The following is a 19,032-nucleotide window of genomic DNA, read 5'->3' as shown; positions in this document are numbered from 1 at the left end:
TGTCGCATTTAATGTGGAATATGAACCAACACACAAAAAAATCGGATTTCACCCAAAAAAACATCTGAATTGCACATTATGACCTGCTGTGTGGGCGGAGCCTTAGAGACAACAGACAGAATATGGTCTGGACTTAGACCAGGACTGTTGGACTCATTCTGGTCTAGGTCTGAAGTGGATCAGACCAGGACAATAATAACCAATAAATAATAATCCACATTTGTCTCTTTGTTTTAATGTGAAAGTTAAATCATATGATAAAAATGTGAATAACCTGAACAACCATGTCCACCCTGAAATATCTATATTATATAAAAGTGGAATTTCAACAATATTAGATAATAAATAAACTTTATTGATCCCAATCTGGGAAATTTCATGAAGCAGCAGCAGCATCAAACAGTAAAAATAGAATATAAGAAATAAAAAATGGAACACAAGAACGAACAAACTATACAGAATAAATAAAAACAGAACTGGGTAAAAAAAAAAACATCTATGTAATTAAACAGAAAAAGGTGCAACAATAAACTGTTCAAATAAACTGTTATGTGCAAAGTAAAAGGCAATAACTTTATTTTTAAAACTAGATCAACAAATGCACAAAAACAGGTAATAACAGGCAGAATATCAGTAAAATTACACATTTTTATTTAAACATTTCAGGTTTTTCATATTCATTTTATTCACATTTTATTGTGACGGGATATTTTAAAAATTTAAATATTTTCATTATATAAATTTACTTTTTTCACATTAAACCAAGGAGATAATTTGTAGCTTTCAGTATTTATGGTTATATATTATTATTTGACTTGTTATCGCATGTGTACAACGGCGTATTAGCGCCACATCGGAAAAATAAAAACACCTGTCAGTCCGAGAATAAAGTCATAATATTATGAGAATAAAGTTGTAGTTTAAAAAAACACTACATTTAATGAAAAAAATGTACTTTAAATTTGTAATATTTTGAAAATAACTTGCAATAGTGTGATAAAAAGTCGTAATTTAGAAAATTGTAAGCCTTTAGTAAGTTTAGTAATTTGCTCCAAATTTGTTCAGTTCTTACGATGAAACAAACCCAAACGTGTGCGAACTGTCATCAGAGTCCTTCAACTAATGCTAATGTGTTGATGGTGGGTGGGGCTGATAGGCTCAGTGTTTGGTGGGTGGGGCTAATAGGCTCGGTATTTGGCCTTTTTGCGTAAACCCCAAAAGAAAGTAGAACCTCAAAATGTTCACAGTTTTTACATTATGAGACCAGTGGATATGACTTTGTTCTGTAAACTATGATATTTTTCTCGTCTTTTTTAAAATTACGACATTTTCTCATAATATTACGACTCCATTCTTGTAAAATTATGAATCTTTTTGTGTTTGACTTTATTCTCTTAAAATTATCTCCACATTTTACGACTTTATTCTCATAGTCACAGGTGTTTTTATTTTCGTATGTGGCACTAATTTGCCACCGTACACATGGAACCTGAACATCCTTGACTGTTCATATTTTCGGTGTAATTTTTCGAAGGGACCGGACTCATGTTCTGGTTCTGGTTCTGGTCCGCGGGCCGTATGTTGGACACCCCTGACTCGCAGCTGGTTTTCTGTCTGATTCCAGCGTCTGAGGACGAAGGAGGACGCATCCTTCCAGACCTCAGACGGGTTTGTTTTTGTCCGTTAGGTTTCTCTCCACGGTTCGTCGTTTTGGATGCCAGTTCATTCGTTCAGACTTTCCCTGATCTAACGGTTACAGTTAATTCTCAGTGGACGTCGTTTTGTTTTGTTTTTTGTTTTTCTAAGTTTGTTGGATGTTTATTATCTGCACCAGCTTTTTCCAAATTTTCTGTACACAGATATGGCAATAATGGTAATAAGAATAAATTTCTCTATTGAAAAACAGGAGTTTTTGTCGTTGGTTTTGTTCAGATTTAATATTAGAAGAAGAAACGGAAATGATGTAACAAAAGACACAAGAAACAAAAAGATGAAACGTATGACAAGAAAATTATATTAAAAAAATGTCTGAGTTACTGCGAATGTGTCATCTTTGTTAGTAATGTACGGTGGCCCAGAGGTGCAACAGCCCAAAAAATTAACCACTGTAAGAAAAAAAGAGAACAGCCCAAAAAATTAACCACTATAAGAAAAAAAGAACAGTCCATAAAATGATCCATTGTTCTCTTTTTTCTTATAGTGGATAATTTTTGGAGCTGTTCTCTATTTTTTCTTATAGTGGATAATTTTTTGGGCTGTTGCACCTCTGGGCCACCGCAGTAATGTCTTCAAACATGTCTGACAAAATCTACAGGTCGGATTAATTTCTAATTTTTTGTTTCTTTTTTGGGTCAATGTTTACAAAAGTTTGTTTACAGTTTTAAGAAATTTGGATTTTTGATGAATTTTCTAAATATTCTAACTGCTCCTTTCCCTCTACTAGTCCATCTGTTGATGGTTTAGAACATGTAAATGGTTTCAGATATCAGTCTAGTTCCTATTGATCACTGATAGAAGTCATATATGGACTTATTTTATTCATTTTGTTGATTATTTTGTTCATTTTTTTTTGTTCCTTTTTCTGTGCATTTTTGTCTGTTTTGTTAATTATTTGTTTTTTTTTTCCATTTTGTTGATTGCTTTGTCCATTTTGATTAATTTGTCCAGTTTTTTTTTTTTTTTTAATATTCTAACTGTTCCTTTCCTTCTACTGGTCCATCTGTTGATGGTTTAGAACATGTAAATGGTTCCAGATATCAGTCTAGTTCCTATTGATCACTGATAGAAGTCATATATGGACTGTGATTGGATGAGTTCAGTTCTCCTCCAGTGAAAGTCCCGCCCACTTCTATAGTTAGATTGATCTCCTTCATCCAGACCACAGAACTGGAACATAGAACAGAACCTGAACAACCTCACACAGTCAACTGGTTCTGATCCACATAGAACAGATGCTGACGGACAGGGACACTGGTTCTGTTTTTTTTAGTCAATGAAGCTTTAAATCTGTTTCTAACCTTAACCCTGTTTACTTATAATGAGTAAAAAACATAAATTTTGTTTCAATTTACTTCAAACTTGGCACATATATATGTCATTTATTGATATGATGACATCAGCTGGGTCAATATATTTTTAGACAATAGATCTGGAAAATGTTATTTCAAGAAATCTTACCAAAATCATTTTCACTTGTTCCATTGGCAGATTTTTTTTTTTTTTTGCTTAATTCAAGATTTTTTTTTTTTTTGCTTTAATTAAGCAAAAAAGAAAAAAAGTGTCCAAGTCAGTCACAAAATTATACTGTGGCATATTTGCCGCATTGCATTGTGGGTACTTGACACTTTACTCATTGTGTTCTGTTTTATGTGCAGGGGGGCGGGGGGGTATATTCATGTATATTTGTTGAAATCAGATTTTCCAGATCTATTGTATGGAGAACCATTTGTTTCTTTATTCATCAATCAAAAATAATGGATTTGCAATTAAAAAGAGTAGATTTGAAACCAAAGAAAGATTTGAAAGCAAAAGACAGTAAGTGGCAATCAAAGAAAAAAAAAAAGATAATTTTGCTTATAAATTAAGTATAAGTGGGTGTAACGCAGAAGGTGGAGCCAGGTCAAACCCACCAATAGAAACTCTTCTGTCGTTCATCAGCGTAGGCCCCGCCCATTAAGTGCAGTTAAATTCACAAGCAAAACTTTTGACGTTGCAAAGAGGAGTGATTTATAAGCAAAATTGTCTCTTTTTTTTTTTTTTTGGATTGCCACTTACCGTCTTTTGCTCTCAAATCTTTTTTTTTTTTTTTGGTTGCAAATCGATTCATTTTAATTGCAAATCCATTTTTTTGGATTGATGAATAAAGAAACAAATGTCTCCCCATACTATTGTCTATAAATCAGTTCTTATATCTCACTGAAACGTTCCTCTTTAGATGATTCTGTCTTATTTTAAGTGTGATGAGATATTTGGACTAGAAATGAGAAAAATACACTTGGTCAGATTTAGATTTTTGCAGCGTACAGACAGAACCTGACATAGAACACATTCAACATAGAACCGACACTGACGTACAGGGACGCTGGTTCTGTTTTTGTATTTAATAAGACAGTCTATGACAATGTTACGTGAACTCGCTTCTGGTTTCGTCACATTGTTTTGGTTTTATTGAATCACACATTCTCGTCCTCGTTTGCTTTTGAAACAGTTGAGGAAGGATGTGGTCGATTTTTGTCAAACTGTGTCTTCATGAGAAACTGACGAGCAGTAAGAGTGAAAGTACGAACACACACTTCACGACTGGTTCCACCTATTCCACCGAAACGTTAACACACACACGAGGTTAAAACAGGCTGTAGTTGGAATCTATCTGAGGTTCAAAATGTGTCTTCACATCAGCACAGGGTTGAAATGAAAAAGACGAATTTAAACATGAAATAAGTTGGAAACAACAAAAAAGACACAACAAAACACAAACGATGAAAAAAGTAAAGAATGTACTGAAAACTATGAAAAAGTTGAAAAGGAAATAAAAGATAAAGAAAAATCTCTGAAAAAACAAGATGAAAATGAGGTAAAAGATGAAACAAAACACAAACGATTAAAAAAACAAAAAGGGTCAAACATTTGAAAACTGAACAAGATGAAACAAGAAAAAATTAAATAAAAGATGCAACAAGATAAAGATAAAAAATGAAAAAAACAATAAAACAAAATACAAATGACGTAAGAAAGAAGGAAAAAAATTATTGAAAACTATGAAAAAGATGAAAAGGAAATAAAAATTGCAACAAGATAAAAAAAAAAAAAAAAACAAGACGAAAATGAGGTAAAAGATGAAACAAACCAAATGGCGAAAAAAAAAATAGATCAAAACTGTCAAACATTTGAAAACTGGAAGAGATTAAACAGGAAAAAATTATATAAAAGATGCAACAAGATAAAGATTTTATGAAAAAAAACAATGAAACAAAAAATGTAATATTTTGACACCAGACTAACCCCACAGTCATTCAGGATGTTGACTCGTTCTGTTCTGACCCATTTCCTGTCCTGATGTGAGGACACATGAGGTCGTGACCTTCCTATTAACCCTCCGGCGTCCAGGTGAGTATATTAAACACACTTTCCACTTCCTGTTAATAAAGCTCAGATTATTTGACTTCAACAGTTGTTCATTTTTGCCTGATCGTTTAAATTCTGATCCATCCACTAAATCCATCCCATAATAAACAGTGTTAAATTCCTACACTAACACCCTTCTACTGAGACACTAGTGCTCTCTGGTGGCCAAAGGGCTGAACTGCAGCTTTAAAAAAGATGAATGTGAACATGTAATAAGTTGGAAACAACATAAAAGACACAACGAAACACAAACGACGCAAAAAACAAGGGAAAAAATGTAAATTGAAAACTACGGAAAAAGATGAAAAGGAAATAAAAGACAAAGAAAATTCTGTGAAAAACAAGATGAAATGAGGTAAAGGATGAAACAAAACACAAATGATTAAAAAAAAACACTAAAGACCAAAAGTGTCAAACATTTGAAAACTGAACAAGATGAAACAAAAAAAAAATAAATAAATAAAAGATACGAGATAAAGGTTAAAAATGGAAAAAAAAAACAAAAAACAATAAAACAAAACACAAATGATATAAGAAAGAAGGAAAATATGTATTGGAAACTATGAAAAAGATGAAAAGGTAATAAAAGTCGCAACAAGATTAAAAAAAAAAAAAATCTGTGAAAAAACTAGACGAATATGAGGTGAAAGATGAAACAAAACACAAATGATAAAAAAAATAGATCAAAACTGTCAAACACTTAAACTGTGAAAGATGAAACAAGGAAAATTATATAAAAGATATGACAAGATAAAGATTATGTGGAAAAAAAAACAGTTTAAAAAAAGTAATATTTTGACACAAAACTAACATCATAGTCATAGACATTACACACTTCTGTTTTTTCGACATTTAGTAAATACGGGTAAAATTTTGTACAGATGTCTCATGGAAAAGACACTAAGACGGACGGATCGACAGACAGATAGATGACAGACAGACAGACGGACAGACAGATGGACAGGTTAACTGACCACTCAAACCTCAATGTAAATAATCGTCTCCATTTTCCATACCATCCGAGTGTTTCATTTAAATAACGCTGTTCACCGACAAAAGCACAACAGAATCAAACGTGTTGAATCCTTCTTTATTTTACTGACAGTTTCATTTGTAGGTTTTCTGCAGAACACCACACACTGATCAGCTGATGTTCGTGCCTGTTGTCCACAGTGTGTCCAGTAGATGACCCGTAGAAGATCTGAGCTGGACTGAACCCATGGGATCAAAGGCTTTGATGCTTCATGAAGCTTCGTCTGCTCATCATTAGGGCTGTAAGAAAATATTGGTTCTGCAATATATCGTGATATTTCATTTCACAATACTGTATCGATATTAAAAAGTACTGTATCGATATTTTTAGGTATTTATTCAAATGCAGATATTGTGGAGGTTCATTTTTTTGTTTTTCTTTTTTGTTTCTATTTTATTTATTATTATTTAACATTTTTTCTATTAAATAATGTTAGTTCCTTTGTTGGGATCGCACAAAAATAATGTTCTGGTGTTAGTTCTGAACTAATAGAATATGAACATTTGAACAGGATCTTAAACTGTAATGTCTGTAAAACAGAATTTCAGTTTGAACACAGGAACATTTTGTGATAGAACATTAGATCCTGTTGTGATCAGATAAAAATGTGTTTAATATTTGTGCAGATTTCTGGTGTAATTCAATTCTTCAAGGAAATAATCATTTAAAAAAAGAAACAAACAAAAAATGGCTTTTTACCGATATCATGATATATTGCAATATATCGTATTGTGATCCTAGTATTGTGATTTGTATCGTATCGTATCGCCAGGTTCTTGCTGATACACAGCCCTAATAAACAGTCAGAGGGTCCAGTGGTTTTCCACCGGTGGATCACACAGTGTTCCTCCTGTCGTCACACAGACCAAACCTCTGCTTGAAGGAACTGAACGCAGCTTCACCAACACGTTTATGAACGTTCATATGTTTCTGAAGTTGATTTTTATGTCTGAAACATTTCTTACAACATGAACAGCAGAACGGTTTCTCTCCCGTGTGAACTCTCATGTGACATCGTAAATGCGACCGATCGCCGAATCGGGCATCGCAGATCGAACAGCCGAACGGTCTCTCTCCTGTGTGACCTCTCATGTGAGTGGCTAACGTCGACTTCTGGGCAAACGACGCGTCACATACTTTACAACTAAAGGGTTTCTCTCCGGTGTGAACTCTCATGTGACAGTTTAAGTTGGATTTATCAGCAAATCTCGTGCCACAAACTGAACATGGGAACAGTTTCTCTCCTCTGTGAGTCGCCATGTGCGTCTGAACGTTTCCGTTACGACTGAAGCGTTTATCGCAGATCAGACATCGGAAGGGTTTCTCTCCAGTGTGAACCCGACTGTGAGTGTCTAAGTTCGACTTATTAGCGAATGATGCGTCACAGACGTTACAGCTGAAGGGTTTCTCTCCTGTGTGGATCCTCCTGTGCGTCTCCAGATGTGACCTCTTACTGAACGTCTTCCCACACTCAGAGCAGTCATGTGGTCTCAGATTGTCCCCTATTTCTTTCACAGCGATGTCTTTTATTTCATGGGTTGTGTTTTTCCTCTGAGCCGATGTTCTACGTCCTACAGAAGAACCAAATGCTCCGTCTCCTGTTCTGTCCACATGTGACTCCGGTTCTGTTCTGTCCGTCCAGTCTTCACTGTCCTCGGTGTCCTCAGAGTCTTCAGTCTGTGTCTGTAAATGTCCACGTGGGTGGAAGCTCCTGGCTGGTTCTGGTTCTGGTCCTGGTTCTCCACAGTCCTCTCCACCTGGTTCCTCTTGGTTCTCAGACTGAGCTTCGTCTTCATTGTCTTCAGTCTTTACGGGGACAGGAGTGGACGTGGACTCTGTGAGATCCTGGTCCAGGTCGTGACTGGTCCACGGTTCCTCCTGTTCCTCTTTAATGTGAGGTGGTTCTGGTTCTGGGTGGTCCTGGTCCAGACTGGGGCTCAGGTCCTGCTGCTCATCAGGAACCTCTTCCTCTTCTTTAACGTCTGCAGAAAATACAGACACATGGAAACATTAGGTCACGTTCAGGTTCTTTCATTTAAACCAGGGCTCTCAAACTCATTTTCTTTCAGGTTCCACATTCAGCCCGATTTGATCTCCAGTGGACCAGACCAGTAAAATAATAACATAATAACCGATAAATAATGACAACTCCAAATTTTTCTTTGTTCTAGTGCAAAAACCCCCCCCATTAAATTATAAAAATACTTACTTTTTATAAACTATCCAAACAAAAAAAATATGAATAACCTAAAAAAAAACCTGAAATTTCTTTAGAAAAATAAGTGTAATTTTAACAATATTCTGCCTCAACTTATCATTTCTACTTGTGCGTTATGGATCAGATCTACAAAGACACTAAACACTTAGTAACAGGCAGAAAACTTAAAATTGTGCTTAATTTTCTTTAGATATTTCAGGTTGTTCATATTTGTTCAGGTTATTCACATTTTATTGTTTCAGGATAGTTTGTAAATGTAAATATTTTCATAATTTAATGTTATTTTTTCACTAAAGCAAAGACAAAAATTTGAAGTTGTCATTTTTAGAGAGAACATCTTGTGGAGAACCTCTATTCTTCAAAACAACTAAACATTATGGAGTAAAACACTGTTCATTTCAGACCCTCATGATTCTGTTTGTTTAATCTATTACTGTGCAGTTCTGTATGTTGGAATGTTTGTTTATGTTGTTGGTAAATTTAGTTTTCTTACTGCTTTAAAAAAAAAAATTATTTTTATTATCATTATTATAAATATTATTATCATTAGTAGTTCTATTATTATTAAACTACACTTACACATATACAGTACATACATACATACAGTATATACACATACTGCGCATATTGTAATATAACCTAATTACTTTTTTACTATTATTTATTATTATTACTATTTTCTTATTTATTTCTACTAGTACTCTGTAATGCAGGGGTGTCAAACATGCGTCCCGGGGGCCAAATGTGGCCCACCAAAGGTTCCAACCCGGCCCATGGGATGAATTTGCAAAGTGCAAAAATTCCACGGTCGAGGCTGTGGAACTCATTTTAGTTCAGGTTCCACATACAGACCAATATAATCTACAGTCAAATAATAACAGCAGAATAACCGATAAAAAAGAATGAATCCAGATTTTCTTCTTGGTTTGATGTGAAAAAAATATTACAGTATGTCTATAAATAATGACAAGTTCAAATTTTTGTCTTTGTTTTAGTGCAAAAAATAACATTAAATTATGAAAATACTGTGTCTTTGTGGCAGATACTTCAGGGCAAAAATAGGGCTGACAAGCCACTGCAGGACCCAAAAAAACTGAAGTGACGGTCGTCATCGAGACTGATGGATGAACAACAGTGTCTTTGTAGATTCGATCCATAATGCACATGTGTAACTGATAAAATGAGGCATAATATTGTTAAAATTGCACTTATTTTTCTTAAGAAATTTCAGTTTTTTCAGGTTATTCAGATCTTTTTTGTTTGGATAGTTTATAAAAGTAAATATTTTCATAACTTAATTGGGTTTTTTTGCACTAAAACACAAACAAAAATTTGGAGTTGTCATTATTTACAGTTTATTATACAATTATTTTTCTGGTCCGGCCTACTAGAGATCAAATTGGGCTGAATGTGGAACCTGACAGAAAATGAGTTTGAGAGCCCTGATCTACTGTGTAACTGCCTGTTTTTCACTATTAATTTTGTGGCTATTATTACTATTTAACCTTTCTATCTTTATAGATAGATAGATAGATAGATAGATAGATAGATAGATAGATAGATAGATATGCTGTGTGTGTGTGTGTGTGTGTGTGTGTGTGTGTGTGTACATTCACTGTGTCCATTCATTTGATGGGTGTTTTAAAGGACAATTAAACTGGATTAACACATGTTGGAATAACTTTAATAATGACAGTCTCTGGTCCCAGGACCTGTTTTCTCTACATGTTCTCAAAGTCAGAACCGAACTGAGAAAGAACCCTTTAAATGTTCTGGTTCCACTGACTGGACCAGAACCCACAGAAGGAGCTCAGACTGGAGGAACTGGTTTATTTAAACCCATTCACAGTCATTTTAAATCAGTTTGAAAAGGATGAATCTGGATGCAGATGTTTGTCTAATGCGGGTCCAGGTTCGGCTGCAGGTTCTGGTCTTACCCGGATCCAGACTGATCCAGGTTCTCCCAGACATGATCCGGTGAAGTCCATCTGATCCGCGGCTCGTATTTGTGTTGTATTTTTAGTCTTTATTTCGTCTGGAAACTCTTTAAACTCAGATGTAAATCCGTTTGGTGAACATCAGCTCCATCATAAACCGCTTTTCCTTCAACTTTTCTCTGTAAAACCACAGAAACCTGCGTATCCACACCTCCGACGTCTCCTCCTCTCTGATGTTTACTTCCGGTGTACGTCTTTGACGCGTCGACGTCACTCTTCTTCTACGGTTTAAATACGGGTGGAGCCCAACGATACGGTGCATTAGCGCCACCTGCTGCAGTGAAATAAAACAGAACAGACACTGTGTGAAACAACTGACCCACGTGTCCTTTACAGTTTTATAAATAAATGATCTTCTTCAGATATTAAATGTGTTAAATCTTAAAAAATTTAACAAGATTAAAGGGAAAAAAGTGCTGATTATTTTATGTTTTAATGTATATGATCGTGTGTTTGTTTTCCATTTATTCATTTAACAACATTTATGGATGAATTTCTCTATCTAATGTGAATATATCTGTCTAATAATTATATTTATGCCTATTTTTGGTTCTTTCTTCTTTTTTGTGGCTTTATTTTTTGCTTCTGGCTAGATCTATTTATTCTAATCTCCAGAGGACTGGTGCAGAGGATTGTGGGTAGTGTAATAACACTGTGGATCTACATCTTTTATTTATTTTATTTTTTTTAATAATCTGTATTTTTTTATTGACAATATACAAATATACAAACAACTTGTCTTCCGTATTAAAGAACATACAAAGGGACGAGTGCAAACAGGAGTAAATACAAAGACATCAACAACCATCAAGACTGCCAATTTTGGAGAGAAAAAAAAAAAACATATAAAATGGAGTGGAGAACTAGGGTTTATTGTACAAATTATATTCTTTAATAATTAATAGAAGCTTCAACACAGGTTTACTCTTCATGTGATTGAGAGTTTTCACATAAAGCAGAAACTCATTATGGAAACTGGAAAATGTGGGTTTCATCTTCAAATGTTTACATTTGTGTTTGTAAAATTAACCCAGAATGATGATATTATTTATTAAAAAGCTGTCTTTGACATTGTCCAGTATAAGTCCATAAGTAATGTCCATTACAGAGAATTCTTCAAGAAGGCAAACGTTTGCGTGAAACCAACCATAAATGTCTAACCGTAACGGTTCCACGTACATACAATGGAAAAAAAAAAGATCTGTGGTTTCAGTTCCATTACAGAAAACACAGTTCACACCGTGGATCTACTTTAAGAGACAAATAACCTGCAACACAATAATAATAATAATTTTAAAAAATCATACAACCCCCCCCCCCCCCCCCAAACCAACACTGAAGGCCCAACAAATCAGAAGGACAAATTAATATTTACTTAGAAGTCAAATGAATGACATATTGGATAAAAATCACTGTAGAAAGTAAATAAAAACAGGAATAAATAAGTAAATAAAATGTAGAAATAATTAAACTTGTACAGGGCAGGAATAGGGGAATGAAAACTGTTTATTAGGATTTAATCTGTACATATTTATTTATTTATTTATGTATTTTTATTTGTATTTCATCTGTTCACTGCTTTCAATTCCCAGTGTTTCTATCATTTCATGATTGTATTTATTTATTTTATTGTTATATTAAATTGTATTACATTATATTATATTATATCCTATTTCATCTATTCTGTTCTTTCTATTGTCATTATTTCTACCTCTTTCTGTTTTTATTTTGCTCTATATGTTCCATTTGTTATTTTTTTGTGAATAATATAAATAAATCTGTCTCTTTTTGCTTAATAATTATATTTCTATGTCTTTTTCAGTTCTTTCTTCTTGGGTTGATTCGTGGGTTTATTTCTGGTTGTGATCGGATCTATTTGTGTTCATTTCCAGAGGACTGGCGCAGAGGATTGTGGGTAGTGTCCACAGCGCCGTGGATCCACAGATGCGTCCGTGGAATTTTCCAGAAGAAGGTTTCGGTTCCTGGACTTTAGACCGGATCTCAGGTGGACCGGGTGACGTAGGTTCACGTAGATGAGGACCCAGCACCGACCTGCAGAACCGGATTCTGTTAAAGTCCAGATTTTTGAAGAATTTCGAGGAGAACTTTGACTGAAGTCAGAGCCTGTATACCATTGGCTGAGAGGAACACGTGACCTGGGCTGAGCTGTGGTCACATGATGGTGGTGATGCGCGAAATTCAGACGGATCCCGGAAGTAAACAAGCACAAAGAGCCGTGGAAACCTGGACGGATTTACCGAAGAAAAGCGTCCGTTAGATCAGATGTGAGTGTCAGCGAATGAAGAGGAGCCTCCACCCGATCAAACACCGACGGAACAACCGGCGGAATGTCACTGACCACGTGGGTGGACGTGGGTAAGAACCGGAACCAATGACACGGATGAAATAAAGCACAAGCAGAGAAAGAGTTGAGTTCAGGTTCCACATTCAGACCAGTTTGATCTAAAGTGGGTCAGAACAAGTACAATAAGAACACAGTGAACTATCAATAATGACAAATACAAACCTGTATCTGTGTTAGTGTAAAAGAAAACAAAAACAAAAACCTACAATTACAGGAATATTTACATTTACAAACTGTCCTTTTAAAAATGTGAATTACACAAACAACCAAGAAAAACCTGAAATTTACCTAGAAAAATAAGAACATATTTACTAATATTAAGCCTCAGTTTATCATTTCTACATGTACAGATACAGTGAATCTACAAATACACACAACATTTAATAACAGACAGAATATTAGACAGATTTTCTTTTCTTATTTATCAGACAGATGGAAAAAAAAGTTAATTCTTTTACTTTGACTTGATTAACTCTTTTTCCATCTGTCTGCTAAATAAGAAAAGAAAATCTGTCTAATATTCTGTCTGTTATTAAATGTTGTGCGTATTTGTAGATCCAGTATTTGTACTCAGACCAGTATGATCTAAAGTGAATCAGAACCAGGAAAATAAGAACAGAATAAACAAATAATGACAAATACAAACATTTCTCTATGTTTTAGCATAAAAAAACAAACTAAAAATACATGAAAATATTAACGTTAATAAACTATCCTTTAAAAAATGTGAATTACATGAGCAACCATGAAAAACCTGAAATTTACTAAGAAAAATAAGAGCAATTTTACCAATATTCAGCCTCAGTTTATCATTTCTACGTGTTCGTTCTAACGTACAGATACAGCGGATCTACAAATACACACAACATTTAATAACAGACAGAATTCATATTTTGTGTGAAAGGATCATTTGTGAATGTCAATATTTTCATATATGTGTACTTTTTTACACTAAAAGATAGAGAGTCTGTATTTGTCATTATTTATAGGCTATTCTGTTCTTATTTTCCTGGTTCTGATCCACTTTAGATCATATTGGACTGAATGTGGAACCTGAACTAACATGATTTCGACACCTTTGACTGTTAATATGTTTAGTGTAATTTTCATCCTTTGAGCCGGACTGGACCCTTTGGTGGACAGTTTTGGCCTGTGAGCCGTATGTTTTGTACCACTGCATTAAAACAGAAGTGTTCACCTCATTTTAGTTCAGGTTCCACAAACAGACCAGTATGATCTAAAGTGGATCAGAACCAGGAAAATAAGAACAGAATAACACATAAATGATGACAAATACAAACTTTAATCTATGTTTTAGTGTAAAAAAAACAAACAACTAAAATAACACAAAAATATTTACATCTACAAACTGTCCTTTGAAAATATGAATTACATGAACAACCATGAAAAACCTGATATTTACTAAGAAAAATAAGTATAATTGTACCAATATTCAGCCTCAGTTTATCATTTATACATGTACGTTATAACGTACAGCCTCATTTTAGTTCAGGTTCCACAAACAGACCTATATAATCTAAGGTGGATCAGACCAAACGATAATATAATAGTAATGAAAGTTATAAAGTTAAACCATGAAAATGTGAATAACTTGAACAACCATGTACAATAAAGACAAAATCAGTGTAATTTTAACAATATTAAACCTCAGTTTATCATTTATACATGTTCATTATGTCATACAGATCCAGTGGATCTACAAATGCACACATTTAATAACAGACAGAATATTGGAACTATTAGACTGTTTTATGTTAAAGCATTTCAGGTTGTTCATATTTGTTCAGATTCTTGTTTTTTTTTTTAATGAAAGGATAATTTGTAAATATTTTCATGTAATTTTACCTTTTTACACTAAAACAAAGAGAAACATTTGTATTTGTCATTATTTATGTGTTATTCTGTTCTTCTGTTCTTTTTCACTCATTCTGTTTTTTTTTTTTTTTTTTTGGTTCTGATCCACTTTAGATCATGTTGGTCTGAATGTGGAACCTGAACTAAAATAATTGTTAATGTCTTCAGTTTAATTTTGTCATTTCACAGATTCAGCCCATGGGTCAGACTGGACCCTTTGTTGGGCCAGTTTTGGCCCATGGACCACATGTTGAACACCCCTGATCTAAGAGGTGAAGGTCCTCATGCGCTAAAGTGTCCGTGTGTGTCTTTATGTCTCGTGTCCTGCAGACGTCCAGCAGGTGTTGGTGGTTAAAGAAGAGGTTCCCATTGAGCAGCAGGACCGGAGACCCGATCTGGACCAGGAGGAAGCGGAACCACGTCCAATTAAAGAGGAACATGAGGAACTGTGCATTGATGAGGAGGGAGAGCAGCTCATACACGGTACAGAACATGTTCCAAAGCCTAGAACCCAAGAACCACCAGGACTGAAGTAATGACCTCATTTAACCCTTAGTGGTCTGAGTCTATTTTGTCCATTTTTCAGTTCTTTTGATTTTGCCTTTCCATGCTATATACAGAAATGTTTCCTATATCCATGTTTGGTATCTTTTTTTCAGCACAACTTCATCTATCTCATCTGTCTATTATATTTTCACTTTAACCTACTATATCAACACAAAAGGACAAAAAACACAAAAAATATATAATCCAATTTGAAAAATGTATATAATATATTGCATAAATAACGCAAAGATGCTTAACGAACCTTTTCAAAGACTTTAAAAGTGAATATTGGTTCCAAATATTAGATATATAAAATTAAAATTGTAATATATTAAAACTGTACTCAAATATTTTACAAAAAAGCAGATCTTTACATAGGCGTTACCACCCCCCACCCTCATTGGTTGAATATTTCTAAAACCGTCAGGACAATGTGAAGACTGACCAATAGAATGGTTTTAACCCTAAGTGGTCTGAGCCTATTTTGGCCGTTTTTCAATCTTTTTGATTTTGCCTTTATATACTATATACAGAAATGTTTACTATACCCATGTTTGGTATCTTTTTTTTTTTTTCAGCACAACTTCATTTATATCATCTGTCTATTATTTTTTCACTTTAACCTACTATATCAACACAAAAGGACAAAAAACACACAAAAAATATAAAAATCCAATTTGAAAAATGTATATAATTTATTGCAGAAATAACCCAAAGATGATTAACGAACCTTTTCAAAGACTTTAAAAGTGAATATTGGTTCCAAATATTAGGTATATGAAAATAAAATTGTAATAAATGAAAACTATACTCAAATATTTGACATAAGGTAAAATGCAATAAAGGCAAAATCACAAGTACTCAAAAACGGCCAAAATAGGCCCAGACCACTAAGGGTCAACGCCTCCACCCATATCTGTGACCGACTTATTCCCACATCAGTATGATCACACAAAACCCGAAATAATATAAACAATATCAAACCCCAATATTTAAACCATCATACCCCTACAAAATGCACCTAAATTTATTCATGGCTCCTACATAGGGGTGTTAGAAAATGTCAGTTCTGCAATATATCACGATATTTCATTTTACAATACTGTATCGATATTAAAAATTACTGTATCGATATTTTTAGGAATTTATTCAAATGCAGATATTGTGGAGGTTAATTTTTGTTTTTCTTTTTTGTTTATATTTTATTCATTATAATATAACACTCTTTTATTAGATAGTATTAGTTCCTTTGTTAGGATTGCACAAAAATAATGTTCTGATGTTAGTTCTGAATTAATAGAATATGAACATTTGAACAGAATCTGAAACTGTAATGTCTGTAAAACAGAATTTCAGTTTAAACACAGGAATATTTTGTGATATAGCATCAGATCCTGTTTTGATCAAATAAAAATGTGTTTAGTATTTGTGCATATTTCTGCTGTAATTCAATTCTTTGAGGAAATAATCATTAAAAAAAAAAGAAACAAACAAAAAATTAGCTTCGTAACAATATCATGATATATCCAATCCAATCCAACTTTATTTGTAAAGCATTTTAAAAACAACCACAGTGGACCAAACTGCGGTACAGAAAAATAAATAAAAAACCAAAATAACAGAGTAAGAAGAATAGAAGAATAGATAAAAGAATAAAATACAAGAATCGATTAAAAACATAAAAAGCCGTACAATTAAAAACAACAGCAAATATCGTGATATATCGTATTGTGATCCTAGTTTTATGATTTGTATCGTATTGCCAGATTCTTGCCAATACACAGCCCTACTCCTACACCAGTATTTTGTCAGATATTAGTCATTTTTAATCCAATAGTTTTATAATCCCGTTGCTATGTCCAGAATACTTTGGCGGTGACTGCTGGACAAATGTGGAACAACATGAACGAATACACAACAGCAGAAAAACGACCACATCTAGAACCCGTGGATCCACACGGGTCAACGCACTAGTAGAACATAAATGAGTTTCCTGTTTTCATATGCTTGTCTGTGTTTTTTAGGTGGTCCTGGCTACATTCAGGTGGTGATGGTTAAAGCAGAGCATCAGAACCAGAACCCCGGTCCAGACCGGGATGATCCAGAACCTTCACCCATTAAAGAGGAACACGAGGAACTGTGGATCCGTCAAAGTCTGGAAAATGAAGACGATGAAGACAAAGCTCAGTTCTCACGACGTCATCAAAGACAGACTGAGGAGAGCCGAGAGGAACCAGATGGAGGGGACTGTGGAGAACCAGAACCAAAACCAGGGAGGAGCTTCCGTCCACATGGGCTTTTTCCAACCCAGACCGAAGACTCTGAGGACACTGAGGACAGCAAAGACTGGGCGGAGAGCAGCGAGTCTGAATCCTCCGACAGCTCGTACGAACAGACGGAAACGGAATCAGACGGAGACGACTGTGGACGAGCAGAGCCAGAACCAGACAAGAAACGAAGAACCACTGCAAACTCAGGACGGATACGGTCCACGTACGAGAGGAGAAACACCTTCGACGCTCAGGGTTCTGTGGAGAAACACACAGACTTTACAGGAGACAAAGCAACGTTGCATCGGATGAAAAACAGAAACAGGAAACACAATGACTTCACCGATGGAGACGTTGAAGGTAAAACCAAGCAGCACCGATGCCTTCAGTGCGGGAACACGTTCAGTAAAAGGTCCCACCTGGACACGCACATGAGGATCCACACTGGACACAAACCCTTCTGCTGTTTGGAGTGTGGGAAAAGGTTCACAGTCAAATCCAACCTGGACAAACACCTGCGCGTCCACACCGGAGAACAGCCCTTCAGCTGCAAAGTCTGTGGCTCCAGGTTCTCCGACAAGTCCAACCTCCTCTGTCACATGAGGGTTCACACAGGAGAGAAACCCTTCGGATGCGACGTTTGCGATGCGTCCTTTACCCAGAAGTCGAGTTTGGAGCGTCACATGAGGGTTCACACGGGAGAGAAACCGTTCAGCTGTCCGGTTTGTAAGAAGAATTTTAGACATAAAAGTAACGTTCAGACGCACATGAAGATCCACATGAGATAAAAAAAAAAGGAAACCGGTAAAGACTCAGATGATCTGAAAACAGGACGAAAACGCACATTCGTCAACGTTCAACAGAAGGTTTCTACAACGTTTACGTGCAATGTAGACTGGTTGCTATGGTAACAAAAGGCACATTTCCACCGCAGGAACCTGTGCCACTTTTATGGGGGCGTGGCCATTGGGGCGTGTCTCCATTGCAGGAACCGCCCCCACGGATTAAATGAGAGGAACCTTCATGGGGTCAACCTTAGAGCTGTGTTTCTCAACCATTTTTGAACGAACGCCTCTTTCCATCATCATGAGCCTCCTGCCACCTCCTCCTCCTCGGGGGGGTGGGGGGTTGGGTTGTGTGTTATAGCGCTCAACTTGAGCAGGGGGGAGTGGGTCTGATGGAGCTTATGTATGTTGCATAGGTAGTGCACCCCTCCCAAGCAGGGGGAAAGGAATGCGACGGACATTACCATCAAAAACCAGGGGGAGCACGAACATTTGCCTTTGACATAATGTTTGATAGTGATACTTACACAGAGCTAGAAAAGCAGACAAAAGGCGCAAATGTGCTTGCTCGTGCTAAAATATGTACGTGCTATTGTCAGGGGTGATCAATTAAGACTGCCTGCGCAAATGACAACAGGCGCAAAGTCTTGGAGACCGCCTTAATTAAATGAGGATTTTGCGTGCGCTACTGGTTGTCATCATGGAGACAGTACGCTGTAAAAACTGCTCTGGGATATGCCAGCACTTATAAATATGCTGTTTTTCCACACAGAGGAGTGGATGGGCATTTCCCTGTTGCCGTTTATCAGTGGTGAAGTG

At 35.5% G+C, this 19,032-nt stretch overlaps 2 protein-coding genes across 3 annotated transcripts; one reads left to right on the top strand and one right to left on the bottom strand.

Moving 5' to 3' along the window:
- Positions 1-6,854: 6,854 nt before the first annotated feature.
- On the bottom strand, positions 6,855-10,553 carry LOC115423787 (zinc finger protein OZF-like). The gene is made up of 2 exons (XM_030140833.1): positions 10,313-10,553; positions 6,855-8,139 (listed from the first exon to the last, which is right to left on the bottom strand). Exons 1-2 carry the CDS (start codon positions 10,344-10,346, stop codon positions 6,992-6,994), a joined length of 1,182 nt encoding a protein of 393 aa, XP_029996693.1. The 5' UTR covers positions 10,347-10,553; the 3' UTR covers positions 6,855-6,991.
- Positions 10,554-12,269: 1,716 nt separating this feature from the next.
- On the top strand, positions 12,270-18,557 carry LOC115423783 (zinc finger and SCAN domain-containing protein 2-like). 2 transcript variants are annotated; one of them, XM_030140827.1, is made up of 3 exons: positions 12,270-12,748; positions 14,943-15,095; positions 17,186-18,557. In XM_030140827.1, the coding sequence occupies exons 1-3, from the start codon at positions 12,721-12,723 to the stop codon at positions 18,214-18,216; spliced, it is 1,212 nt and encodes a 403-aa protein (XP_029996687.1). In that variant the 5' UTR covers positions 12,270-12,720; the 3' UTR covers positions 18,217-18,557. The 2 variants fall into 2 exon arrangements, with proteins under 2 accessions (XP_029996687.1, XP_029996686.1); XM_030140826.1 differs by having other exon boundaries at positions 17,183-18,557.
- Positions 18,558-19,032: the final 475 nt, after the last annotated feature.

Source organism: Sphaeramia orbicularis, chromosome 8 (assembly GCF_902148855.1).
Source record: "Sphaeramia orbicularis chromosome 8, fSphaOr1.1, whole genome shotgun sequence".
NCBI lineage: Eukaryota > Metazoa > Chordata > Actinopteri > Kurtiformes > Apogonidae > Sphaeramia > Sphaeramia orbicularis.
Note: the sequence above shows the minus strand (reverse complement) of the source record. Positions and strands in the feature narration are given on the sequence as shown.